Source organism: Spermophilus citellus (genome assembly GCF_964194105.1).
Source record: "Spermophilus citellus genome assembly, chromosome: 7".
Taxonomy (NCBI): Eukaryota; Metazoa; Chordata; class Mammalia; order Rodentia; family Sciuridae; genus Spermophilus; species Spermophilus citellus.
In genome coordinates this window covers 122,188,832-122,203,334 of record NC_138188.1, presented here as the reverse complement: position 1 = coordinate 122,203,334, position 14,503 = coordinate 122,188,832, and the positions used below count along the sequence as shown (strand labels likewise).

The following is a 14,503-nucleotide window of genomic DNA, read 5'->3' as shown; positions in this document are numbered from 1 at the left end:
AGTTTCTTATTTATCCTGCAGTTATTTTATGTCACATGAGAAAAATACACACAAACATTTATATGTATCCAAAGTACTTTGATATATTTAAAAAAAAAACAGAACAACATATTTTTGGAAAACAAAATTTAATGTAACCATACAGTCAAGTAATAATGGTTAAAAGACATTTTACAACTTCTTAAAAATTTAAACTATGTAAGAATAAAAACAAAACATGTAAATATTAATGTGCTACAGCTGAATTGAGAACAATGTAATACATTTCACTGTGAAGATTCCGTAGTAGCTAATTGAAAGCAAATGACTTTGGCTGCCACAGGTCTGTACTAGTTGTAAAGCAGACTATACTTAGTTCAATTTTAAAACTGGGTTGTTTGAGTCTCAATAGAATTTATATAAACTGCAGGGAGGAGTGATAGGAAAGGGAAGAAATGCTTTCTCAAGAAAGTTAAAGCATGTAGAGGGAAAAAATAGTATGAAGAATGGAACGAAAGAAATTAGATAAATACTTTTTTTGACACTAGATGTAGATATTTCAAATGACATTTACAAGAGCTTAATCAAAATAAGATAAATGTTTGTCTAAATATTTTAAAAAGCACCTAGGTATCAAAAAATAGAAATAAAAATATAATAAAACTCCAAGCACCCAATGACTTCTCTTTAACATTCTCATTCTGCCAAGCAATCACAGTTGGTGCTCATTAAAATATTTAAGGGGGAAGTTTATGTACTCTATAGGAAACAAATATGAAACTTACTAAGGTAAGCTTTGCTTAGATTGAAAAAAATTGAAATAGCACTGGAGAACTTAAGGCACATAAACAAATTCAGATGTAGTTATTTTGAAAACATTAAAACAAATTGTTTTCTTTGGAACAATATATAAAATAAGTTATGACTTGCTATTCTTTAAAAATTATGATCATCTTTAGCACTAAGTAAATTTAATATCTAAAGCAATCACACAAATGTAAAACATTCATATAAAACATTTAAAAATGTCTAACATATGTTGAAAATGTCTCTGGAATTATCAGTTCACACGCCTGGCTCAAGTGGTTTCTGGTGCCTAACATTTTAGAAATAACAATTAGCATAGCTAGCTAGTCACACCTACTGTTTTATAGGTCAACCAAATTCTCCTATTCTGGTGCCTTGGTATGGTCAATTTATTTACCTAAAAAAAATAATGGGGATGAGGTTATGTAAACCTGGCTTTCAACATAAAGAACAAGAAATTCTAATAAGGCCAAAATTATGTTGAGGTTAACCAGTGTCTTGAGTTTACTAAAAATAAAGGCAATCCATAGGAAGCCTTTGTGAGACATAATCTTATCACTTGGCACCACATAAATAGCAATCTCTCCCTCTCTTTGAAAATAGTCTGGAGTAGATGTCTTTTCCACATGTAAAGCTCAAGACTCAAAAGGCACACACAAACAATTCAACTCCTCTCTTTTCATGTATGGGTTCTCACAGTAATTTTTAAAAAATCTATTGCCATATCCAGATAACAGGAAAAAGAAACATACACCTGGTTTGCACATTGACAAAAGTGGTATAATTGAACCTTTGTCTTTCCTGAGTTTTAAAAAGGGTATTGACAGTAGAGATAAAGAAACAATTCATATTCACTAAGAGAAAATATACCAGTTCACAAAACATTTTAATTTTTTTAAATACAAAAGAATGTTTAACCACTGCCACGTGTGAAGCTCCTTTACCAAATTTAATTTACTCTAGAATCATCAACTGAAAGTTATTTAGTTATGGCACTTTAAACACCCAGATAGGCAAAAGTGACAAGTTAATACCCTCCCTGAGTGTCTATATATATATATCATCTTTTCTTAACCTGGTTTAAATGGAGTTAAATATCTATGTTTCACTTATTTAGGAAAAAAAAAGTTACTGAAGACCCAATAGGCTACCATTTCATGCCTGTGCAGTACAGTCAGTGGGAGTATTACAGTAGAAAAGGAGGAAGTTAGATCACTCTGTCACTCATTCACAGAGGAAAAATATGGAAAAGGATACAAGTTCATGAAACACACACACATGCAACAAACACAAAAACTATTTTTCTGTTATCCACAGAACATACCTTCAAATTCTCTTTCCAACTGAAGTATCAAGCTGGGGTTAGCAAACATCTCTGCTGCCAATTTGTTTTCTAACCTTGTAAAAACTGGTTATATAGATTCTGATGGTATATAAGTCATCATTACTAATACTTATCTTGTACTTTCAAATGTAAAAAAAGTACTCTAGAAATGCCCAAACAACAACAAAAATCTTATGGAATCGAATTTAACATGTCAACTAATTTTTACTTTTTTTTTTTTTTCTGATCACAAACTGCAAAAATTCTTGGTGTTTGTATATGTGTGTGTCCACAATCTATCTATCTATCTATCTATCTTTCTTTCTTTCTTTCTTTCTTTCTTTCTTTCTTTCTTTCTTTCTTTCTTTCTTTCTATGTATCTATCTATGTATCTATGTATCTATCTATCTATCTAATCTATCTATCTATCTATACAGGTATACACATGCATACTAACCCAGAGGCTCATTCAAGCATCACCTGTCAAGAGAAAAATCTGCCAACTATGGGATGACAGAATGAATATAATCTGACACCAATTTGGTTGATATATCCCTTTTGATATACTAATTGTATCCTAAAATATTTTTTTAAAATCAAGGCGAATGCCATTATTGATCAAGAATTAGAAACAGGAAGAAAAATAATTAAAGTAAGTTAAAATATCAGTTGTGTAACTTTAAAAAAATTACTTTAATTTTATAGGATTCATGCTAAGTACTTGGTGGCCTTCAACATAAATTGCAACTACTTAATTTATGTAGTTTAAAAATTATGTAGAGAAAAAATTAAACAATATTGATATGAGGTCTGTGTTTAAACAAATTATTTTTGTTAAGGTTTCATTTCAATTTTACTACAACAAACACATGGATATGAAAATAAATGTAAAACAAAATATAAGTAAATAGTTAATACTTTTACAATAGACAAAAATACTAGAATACAAAGTTATCTTAAGAAAGTTTTTTTTTTTTATGTGAAGTCTCTGTACGGACAAGAGCTTACAAATACACATAAAAATAACAACTATTGTTTGTATAATTCTAAGCATTTACAAAACATGTTTTCATACATTATCTCATTTACTATAAAGAATTTCTGAACTAAATAGGTTCCATTATCTACAAAAGTATAATGAAGATATTTATTATAAAATTACAGTACAAGCATCCCAATTGTATATATAACTGTTTTTCAACTAATTATTTTCTGAATTGCTTTGATAGTTATCACAGAAAATTATGTATCATTTTAAAATTGACTTGAATTTAGATCCTAAGCTCTAAAGTTTCTCTATTTGAAACGTCTATGTCATTCTAGAATAAGGGGAAAAACAAGTTTACCAATGTTAGGTTTTTTGATGACTACTTTGGTTTTAACAAAAATCTGGTGACACTATAATCATGTATTTGCATCGTCCCTACTATGAAAAGGAGTATGCAATTCCAAAGTGAGAGACAACATTGACTGGGAAGTTAAAATACAGTAGGCTACCTGGTACATCCCTAAAATGTTGTAAATTATATCCGGCCATCCAGGAATCACAATAATTACTTAGGCTGTAGTTCCTGCCATATCCATTTATTTGCCTTGGAAAAATTTTGACATTCCTCTCTAAAAACTGGTAAGCTTCAAAAACTGTAGTTGAGAAATCTAGACAAATCAGTCTGTTTTACACAAATTAATACAATTTGGATTTATCTCAGAAGACTGGAACCACTGTTGTTTTTTATTCAGAGCTAGGTTTAAAAGAAAAATGGACCCACTGAGGTAAGTGGTCCCTGCTTTAGCCTATTAAAGGCACTTCAACAGTAGAGATTCTCAGTTTTTTAGCCGTTTCAAAGAAAGCAGAATAACCAAGGAAGAGGTTCTGACCCAAAGCACCATACTAATGAGGTCAAACCTATTGGCTGGGGAGAAAACCCGTTCCTAGTTTTCACACGACAACATTGCAAAATGGATTTCAACTCCTTTGTCAGGTTAAAGGAAAGAGACTTCCTTAGAGGACTTAGAGATGATGCATAAATACTTTGAGAGCCACAGTGGGTCCCATTCTCTTAAATAGTTGTTTAATTTTTCTTACAAATTAACTTGTAATTTTCATTCCCCTTTTATGGGCACTTATATCTGTATCTCCTACCTAACTCCTCCCCCAAAAACATGTTTAATATAAGACAGCAGTTCTAAGAATGAAGTCACAATAATTCAGTATTTTATGATACTCGAATTGTTATTACAATTTTATCAATTGCAGGGGGAAAAAAACCCTTCAATAAAATTAATCAGTGTGGATATGCTATGTCTGTTGCAAAGATTTTTAAAATTGATTTTTCTCCCTAAGAATACATACTAAGCATTCTCAGCATTAGGTGAGTCAACCTAAATGAAGCCTCAGTCATACAATTTTTCTTTACATAAATAACAAAATAAGGAATATACAGTCTTGCAGATAAACATACATAAATGAAAAGACCATTCACAAATTTCTAAAAAAGTATTCAGGCAGACATTATTTCCTACTCCACAGAGGCTTCTTAACAAATACAAGGGTAAACTCTCAAAGGTCAAGCAACAATCACCATAATTATCTTTAACAACTTCTTTCCATTACAGCAAAGGCTTTATTACAGTTTGAAAGACTGATGTACTGGGGAGAAAGGCACCAGGATTATTGGTTTTACTATTTTTTGAATATGGCACAGAGGAGATAAGTCAAGTTCCCACTCAGGAGTTTTTAAAACCTCTCATCTTGGATCAGTGTGGCTTCTTGGTGAGGTATCCTGGCTTTAAAGCTTAAAGCATTTCTCATTGTATCTATGGATAGTCACACAGCCATGATAGGACACTGGCCTGGGCATTGCAGCCACCCCTGTGATGATACTTGTCGCAGGATCATAACAGAGAATAGTGTCTGTGGCTTCTCCATTTTCCCGTCTTCCACCCAGGATATATATTTTACCATTACACACAGACATACCACAGTTTTCCTGTTTAACCAAATACATAAAAAAAATTAACTGTTGCAGATAAAAAATTTGGTAACAAACTGAAAAGTAAAAAAAAAAGACATTTAAACACAATTAAAAAAAGGGAAACATAATATAAGTTAAGCTACTTTTTGTCCAATTCCCGTCCTGTGTGTGGGCACTAGATAATTCTGTATGCATGGAGTGAATAGAAATATATATTATATGTTAGTAATTGGGGCCAAGATGTGAAGGCAGGATGGGCATGGTAGACTGACATAGAAAGGCTTAACTTAACAATTATGAAACAAAACCTCTTTGAAAAACAGTCGCTTCTACTAATTCTACTGAGGAAGTTGTTGTTTTTTAATATCATAGAAACTAGCTATTACCTGACCACAGGTAGGAATCTTATTCACTTTATAGAACTACCCACAAGTTGAATGAAGGAATGAGAGGAAGAGTTATACCAAATTAGCTATAACCAAATATTAGTTATAACCAAATCACAGAAATGATCCAAATAACATTTTAGTTATCTTTGCCTATGATGGTATTCTTAGCTTAAGTTTTACTCTTGTGTGGCAATAATATAGTAACTACATAAAATAATTATTTTTGTGAAAAATGAGAGTGATTTTTCAAACAAATAAACAATACTAAAATTTATCTCACTTTTACATGGACTTATTTATGCTATAAGTCAAATACTCTATTTACATTTCATTTTACTTCAGAAAATTAATATCTTGTAATATTGTATCTTGTTATTGTGGTTTCACATCATCTACAATGAAACAGTTCTACCAATGAGTTCAATAAACATTTTCACTGGACAGATTTGCTACATATAGATTTCCCTCTTATAGAAAAAATCTAAATTGTGGTGGATTTGCACAATCTTCAGGTCTGAAAGCATCAGTGAGTACTTAAAATGCCTGTATTAGAATTTATATGTGAAAATGAAATGGCTTATTAACATTAATGAATGATATTTTTATCTTGAGTGAAACCCATGAGATACACAAATTATAAGTCAAACTAAAGCACAATGAGCTCTTTCTATAAATCCTAAAAGTTCTGAATACAATAAAACAATAACAAAAATATACTACATTTTCAGGTACAAGCTATGTTGAATATTGAATGGTATAATTACTTTTATGGTGATTCTAAAGCAATGTGTCATTACACAATCTGGTTATTAATATTTCAGATAACAATGCTCAGAATTTAAATGAATGAAGCAAGCCACCTTGAAAACAAATATTCATTCATACTGGGAAATTATTTCTACCAGATAAAATTGTTTATTTCACTCTGTAAAATACCTACTCTTTACTCTGTGTATATGTATACTATATGAAACACTTATTCTTTACTCAAAGGGTAGCTAGTGGCAAAAATAATTGATCAATATATGAAGTTTTAATGTTATTTTTAAAGACTAAAATGAAATGATTCTTATATTATTAAAAATCTTCTCTTTAATTACTTTTATAAATGCTTAACTGTTAAAATGTTAACCAACAGTACACAACAATGATCAGAGTTATTTTAATTATTCTAAACTTTAATGATATTTTAAATACCTGGTCTACTGAAGAAAGAAAAGAAATCTTCATAATTGACTTAAAAAACACCCCTGCTGCTGGGCATGGTGGCATACCACTGAAATCCCAGCTACTTGGGAGGCCAAGTTTGAGGCCAGTCTCAGCAATTTAGTGAGACTCTATCTCAATATAACAACAACAATAAAAAGAAAACATATAAAAAGGACTGGGGATGTGGCTCAGTAGTTAAGCGTTCCTGTTCAATTTCTAGTACTAAAAAGAAAAAAAAAAAAAAGCCCACAAAAAACCCCCAAACCTATAATTTTTTAACAAGGACATTTCTAATGGGGGTTAGAAAGCAGAAAGCAAAATATGTTTAGAATATCAAATTGTGACCTTAAGGAATTATGCAAAGTTGAGAGGCATGGGAATGGTGACGAACAAATAGAGAAATAGGTTGGGTCCATAAGGACCATAAAAAAAAGTTAAAAAGTTAAAATATTTTCAACTCTTTGTTACTTAATATTTTGAGCATTAAAAAAAGCAATAGTTTTAGATTCATTTCTCATTTTATTGTCTACCAAAAAATTAGAATTATCTTTTTCACTGATTAGCATTAAAAGGGCAGGCAATTAATACATACATACACTTAGTAATACTGGTAGTGAGAAGGAATGAGGGGAGAGAAAATGATCCCCCAAATCCTGGCACTACATTTGAACTTCAATAGTCTTTGTAAAATTTAATATACTTCTGATCCAAATGTTCCTTTCCCTTGAAATTTCTGAAATCTATGTTATTCACTGTTTAGAGAAAATGTGCCATGATGTCCTGTTGTTGATATTTTTCGGTTATGTCAATCATCCAATTAAAAATATATTCATTGTATGCTCTGCATTATGTTTATGTGGTAATTAGCTTCCTAACTAAGCTCTCATTTTGTACAGTATAATCAAGTTTCTAATGAACAGTGATCTTTAGTAAAAATGAATTACTCTTTAAAATATTCATAAAACAAGCCAATAAAAGATATTTTAGATTAAAACTTCATTTCCTCTTAAATGTAATATGAGAAGGATAAAAGATTATATTCACTCCATACTCTGAAGCTGAAGATCATATTATGTCTCTTTTATCAGTTGGCATAATGATAGTCTGAATACATTATTAAGTGGAGACCATAACTCAATATCAACAACTTTAAAAAGATTGTGTTACACTCAAATCCTCTTCATTATCCTTATAGTTCTATACTATATCTCTTGTGTATCTTGAATATAAGATTATCTTAAAATTAGGTTCTTCATTTACTTTACTTTCTCATTTGCTTACTTACTCAATATTTACTGAACATGAATAAATCCAAAATACATTAAGAGATGAGTTAGAATAGTATTCTCAAGAAGGCTGAAGACCAGCATGGAAAATACTCAATTTATACCCATTAGGGAATATGTTAGTGTCATAACATAAGTGTTGGAAGTTGTAACATCAGAAGGAAAACACAATCAGTTCTGGCCAAAGTAAAATCAGTTTGTTGTAACTATGAAGTTTGTTTTTGAAATGAATAATTACAAATAGAGAAGGTTTAAAAAAAAAAAAAAGGTTCATTAGAAGCTAAGGAGGAGACAACGAGAACCAAGACAAGAATATATATGACCTGTTTAGAGACCACAAGTAATGAGTAAGGTACAGTGGTGCACACCCATAATCCCAGAGACTTGGGCAGTTGAAGTAGGGGGACCATGAGGTTTGAGGCTGGCCTTGGAAACTTAGTGAGACCCTGTCTCAAAATTTAAAAAGGAAGAAGGAAGGAAGGGAGGGAGGAAGGGAGGGAGGAAGAGAAGAAAGAGGGAAGGCAAGAAGGAAGGAAAAAAAAAAGAAAATCAGGATTGGGAATGTAATTGGGATACAGTTATAGAAAGTGAGGCTGAAAAGGCAAAGAAAAGATTCGTAAGAGAAGGTCTAGAATGAAGTGATAAAACAAGTAGGTTTCCAGTCAAGGGAGAGATGAATTTACATGTGTAAAGAAAAGATCTGGTGGCAAAATGGTTCAATTTAATAGATTGATTGAATTTAATAGAAAGTGAAGAATATCTAATAAATTACATTTCTAAGTTACTTGGAGACACAAAAAAAGTAAGCTTGGCAAAGAAGGTACATTTTAACTAAGTCTGAAGTCTTGGGCACCCATGGAAAATAGACAGCTGGAAATTGGAGTCTGGAGTGCAGGAGAGAGGCTTTGGTGCAGATCAAGACTTGAAGTCTTCAGTACTGGGTAGCAGATGAAATCATTCAGGAATAGACTATATACTGGGAAGAGGTAAGGGGAAAGGGGCTCAAACAACATTCATATTTAAGGACTGAGTAGAAAAAATTAAGAAAAATATGAAAGAGACTTAAAGAGATTACTAGTAGTGACTGTGAGAGTACAACATTTTTAAGTGGTTATAAGTAGAGCCAGATTTCCAGCATCAAAAGCAGCATTTTGCTAGAAGGAAGGTAAACAGAGCCATGATTCAAAAGGTTGAGGGAAGGTCTTTTGGGGAATGGCAGGGATAAGGGAGTGGGCTCCAGGTGGAAACGCACAAACCATGTCCTTTATAACAAAAACAACAAATGACCTAGTTGCTAACCAGAAAAGCATCCATATGAGAACATTTCTTCAAAAATATTAAAAAGGGGATGAAGACAAGAATAGGGTTCTGAAAAAGGTTAAAGGGAATAAAAAAAATCAATAGATACTTCATCTTGGGATGGCAAAAAGGAAGTTATTTAAAAAAAAATTCCCTGGAATGAGTTCATAAAAGTTTTATGTGGAACTTTAAAAAAATATGAAGTTCAAGTAAATAGGTAATATTTTAAAAGTAAAATTCCAGTGGATTAATAGTAGTCATGTGCTTGGTCCCTCCTAGGTTTATTTGTCTCCTGGACTGTTTTACAATATTACCTGTCGGCTGAATGTATTCTGTACATGCATCCAGTAGTCTTCAACTGGATCATAACAGTATATTGTCTTGGTCAGTCCACCAGCAACATAGATCAGGTTGTTTAAGGAGACAGCTGTTATACACCTCTTTGCAATTGGGATAGCTGCACGAAGTAGCCAAGAGTTGGTTTCTGGATCATAAGATTGAACCTAATAATATATAGAAACACTTAATTAAAGTTTCTAAATAAATTAGTAAATTTACTTAATAAAAGGTCTACCAATACACAGAAACATGATTCAAAATAAAATTCCATTTGTTCAGAGAATTAAAGGAGGAGGTTAGCCGCACAGTGAAATGTGTATATTTAGAATAAATTCTCCAAAAAAAATACAAATTTATTACTATGAAGCAGAAAAAAGTAATAAATGCACACTGTTTCCAGGATGAAGGGCCATCAGGTTAGTTTTACTTATTTCCACTGAAATTAGCAGTCTAAATTTTTAAAAATTGCCTTATGTGGAATAATCATTCCTCAATCTGAAAATAATTTCTTTGTACTTTTAAGGAGTCCTTTCTTAAAAAAAAAAATACAAGTAGACCTCAATTCAATAAGTTATTGTAAGTTCTGAATTCATGAATTCTAAGTGACATTTGACCACACTGTATTGAAATTTAACTTAGAAAAAGAATCGATTGACAAAATTAAGGTAACATTTATAGACCAATTAGGCATTAGATACTTTTTTCCCCAGAATAAAAATGGTGTTTCCTGAGATGTTAGGACCACATATGTTCTTTTGTCTCAGGAATTCAATGAACTGCAGTTACTGTGAGCCATCCTCTATTTACATTGCAGGGGCTCCTTTTCCTCCTTTTTGTTCTAAAAATACTTTGAAAGTATGCACAAAATGACCTAGTTGGAAGCAGTATAATTAGTCATTGTGCTTTATCCTGGGCTAATTCACTTCCCAACTGTGTTGCATGTGAATAATTTAGATTCTGTAGATGATAGCAGTAAAATTTCAGTACTGAGATTAGTTTTATTTCAAACATCTTTAATTACACTTGTTATGAAAAGTGTTTAGATATTGTAGGGTCTCGCTTTAACAACACAAAATTCAGAGGTTTTCCCCAAAAGAATAAATTTTTAAAAGATCTTTCACACTAAGCAACCTAACTACCTACTGGATAAACTTTCTGTCTTTCCCTTTTTATATATATTTTTGGTAATTTCTTTATAAGAACATGGCTTATGGTTTGGGGACGTGGATCAGTGGTATAGAGCATTCTCAGCATGCTCAAGGCTCTGGGTTCCATCCACAGTAAAGAGAGTGGGGGGCAGGGGCACTGACTTACCTTATCAGAACAAGTATTATCATCAGGTCCTCCACCAATCACGAACAATTTGCCTACACAGCTAGTCACTGCAGGAGAACTCACTGCTTCCTTAAGGGGAGCTACTTCAGTCCATCGATTTGAAAAGGAATCATAACACTCTACGCTGCTAAGTCTGTTTTGTCCATCATAGCCTCCTACGACGTATACCTATATGTAAAATACATAAAAACACTTAAATATCAAAAGTCCAAATTTTGAACTAGTTGGTTAAAGAAGGGATTTCCTCTCTTTAAAAGCCCTTGATAAATATCTATAACTGCAATATATTTAACCCAGAGCTTCCGTGTCTTCTTTTTTTTTTTTTTAACACTACCATGAAGCCTTAAAGACTCTTTTTTTTCCCCTATGAGACCACTTTGGATGAAATTTTAATATCACAGATATACTGTTTATTGTCTCACTGTATGTGTATCTGTACTTTGTACATGAAAGCTTATGACTTTTTTCACGCCCCCACTTCAAGAATAAATTTTCACCACTTCCTTGGTGATCATGGAGAACTGCATGATTTACCTTAAGTGTTCACACTCATGGATGATGAACTATTTGATTTTCATAAAGTAATAAACTATGAAACTAAAATATTAGGTAAGGATTATTAGATTATGAGAATTTGGAAGACAGGGCCTATCTTTTAGTACCTGATGCATAATGAATTTATAATCTTCACGTCAAAGAGCTTTAATGTACATTTTCACTTTACAAACAGGAGGAAGGCAGGGCAAATCAATATCTTTATATGAAAGATATCTGGAGCTTTTTTAATTTTAATAAAGCTCCCCGTGTTTCCTTTAATGAGCAGTCGTCATCAACTCTTCCTTCATATCTGATTAATTTAATTAAGTTCTATTTATATCTATCTATATCTTCTTTCACACATGTCTTGTATCTGCCCATTCCTTTTATTTGTCACTACCACCATCCTACCTTAGGGTCCACATGATTTCAAACCTCAAATAACCTCCTGATCTCCATTCTTGTGCTCTGGAAACTTATAGATTAATTTTCCTAAAACACTTCATCAATTCCTTTTTTTTTTTTTTTTGGTATTGGGGATTGAACCCAGGGATCCTTAATCACTGAGCCACATCCCCAGCCCTTTTTTATATTTTCTTTAGAGTCAGGGCCTTACTAAGTTGCTTAAGGCCTCACTAAATTGCTGAGGTTGGCTTTGAACTTGTGATCCTCCTGCCTCAGCCTCCTGAGCTGCTGGGATTATAGGCAAGCACCAAAGCACCTGGCCATCAATTCAAAAGTTCAACAACGAATCCCAAAGGCCAAAGCCAAACTTCACATCTTGTCATTAAAATTTGTCTACAATTTATCTTTCAATGTTCCTTTAAATTTTTACAGAAGCTAATGTCACTTCTGTCATGCATTTCTCACATTATGTTATGATGACCTAATGGTGGATTTGTGCCCAGAACACCATACAGCTCAGGAAGTAACTTATAAAAGGTTGTGCAGCTCTAAGTGGTATGCAGTTTCAAGGAACAGGACAGCTGGGTTCATATCTAGCTCCGCCTCTCCATATATAGCAATTAATCTTCTCAGAAACTCAATTATTTATTCACTCAGTTAAAAATGTACACAAGAGTACTTATCACATAACCTTAGAGATTAAACTTTAGTACATACTCCTATACATATAAATGAAAAATGCACACCATGAGCATCAAGACAGAAGGGCTCTAGAGTGAGAAAATCTGAGCTTTTGCCATTGCTTTATCTGTGTAAACTTGGGCAAGGTTTTCCTTATAAACTGACAAAGTTATAGTAAATATCCTCTTTCTATATTCTAAATTCTAAGTCATCTTAGGTTTCCTTATAGAGAGTATTAAAAATTTTAAATATATTCATAGATTTGAATCCAGCTTCTATTTTAATTTTTAGGATAATGGTTTCCATGAATTGGGGACTTGCTGTGTAAAACAGAAATGATTCTTCTTATTTCTTGATTTAGCACCTTAAGCTTTGGGTACCTTTGAGTCAAGTATCTGTCAAAAAAATTTGAATTTACTAAAACATAATATTTTTTGATGCATCAATCATTTTCATTTGTCTATGTCCAGATTAAATAATTACAAATTATACTTTTAGTCAGAGCTCATCTCCTTTTAACCCCTCAATTATTTTAAAGTATCTTTCCTAGTAATTCTTTGTCATTCTTTAGGCATAGCTACCAAAACCACATAGAATATAGTAGGTATGAGCACATCAATGGTTTTCAAAAAGATTTCTACTGATATTTTATTTCCAGTACATCAATCACAATTTTTCATAGGCTTTGTTGATAGCTGCAGCATATATGATATTAAAGTCTCTAGTAATCAACAATAGCTTTTAAACTGTGTTTTGGGAAGCTCTAAGTGTCCACAGTATAGAGACTTCAAGAAGCCTCTTGTGGGGATATAGGGCAAGAAAGACTGATAGGGGTCTGAGTAGGAAATTCTAAGCCAACATCTTTGATTCAATTAGAAAAGTTCTGGTTTTTTAAGTGGCTCTGAAATGTCTCACTGTAAGGCCTTAAAGGTAGTGATTTTTTTAGAAAGTGGTTCGAGGGGACCAATCAAAGAATTATGTGCAGTCAAGTATCTCGTGATCCTCACTTAGATTTTTCATTCATTTAAGTTGGCTTTGGAGGCGCTCACAGAGATGCTGGCAGGGAATGGCTACAGACTTTGAATTACTCCCTAATACATCTGCTAAAGATAATCTGTTTAATGTAATGGGTTTTTAATATAAGATTTAACTTTTAAAAAGAGTATACAGTTCTTTAAAAGGTTAAGAAGGCTAGTATATGGTTCTTATTCTATATTGTATGTATTTTAATAATATTCATTATCTTTAGTCAATAATACATTTTCTTTAAAATATGTTGATGTTTATCTTGTTATTTAAATTTGTTTTGTCCTTACTTGTACAAAAAAAAAGATAAAGTAACATCATTTTAGATAAGTAAATCTTAGCTTGCCTGCCAAATTCAGTAAAAGGAAAAAAAATTTTGCTTGGATTAGACATTGCCCTTTTGATGTAACTCCTTTCTTTTCCAATTCTTAGGCATTTGGATTCCAATGTGCATGAGAAAAGATATGTGCTACATTGCCATGAATTCCAAGTTGGGAGAACAAAATATCCATTCAAAATTACAGTGTCATATTGTTTATATCTTCAGTTTATCTACTGTGGTTAGGAATGGAAGGAAATACTATTTGAATCCAAAACACCCAAAGGGAAAGTGAAATGCAGGACTTAGCTGTGGTATTTATTTTGGAAATGTACCAGCAACAGTAATAAAAAATGGTTTCTCTTACTTTACCAAGGAGGACAGCCATTTTGTGACGCCATCTGCCTTTATTTAGAGAGGCAACTCTGATCCAAATATTTAACTGTGAGTTATAAATCCAGACATCACGACTATTGATTCTTCCACCTTTAAATGCAAAACAGTGCACATGGAATAATATATCACTATATATTTATCATTAAGAGATCTATGCCACCAAAGCACAGGAGGCAATTCATAAATTTGAGAATTAA

At 32.2% G+C, this 14,503-nt stretch overlaps 1 protein-coding gene across 8 annotated transcripts in view; it reads right to left on the bottom strand.

Moving 5' to 3' along the window:
- The window catches only part of KLHL24 (kelch like family member 24), a 58,125-nt gene that overhangs the window by 14,275 nt on the left and 29,347 nt on the right, over window positions 1–14,503 (bottom strand). For 6 of the 8 annotated variants that reach the window (XM_081302160.1, XM_081302163.1, XM_081302162.1 and 3 more), the window contains 4 exons: window positions 14,278–14,396; window positions 10,922–11,110; window positions 9,583–9,771; window positions 3,836–5,100 (listed from right to left, as the gene is read on the bottom strand). In XM_081302160.1, coding sequence (XP_081158286.1) covers window positions 4,900–5,100; window positions 9,583–9,771; window positions 10,922–11,110; window positions 14,278–14,396 — 698 coding nt within the window. In that variant the 3' untranslated portion in view covers window positions 3,836–4,899. The other 2 variants (XM_081302165.1, XM_081302166.1) reach the window with 2 other exon arrangements.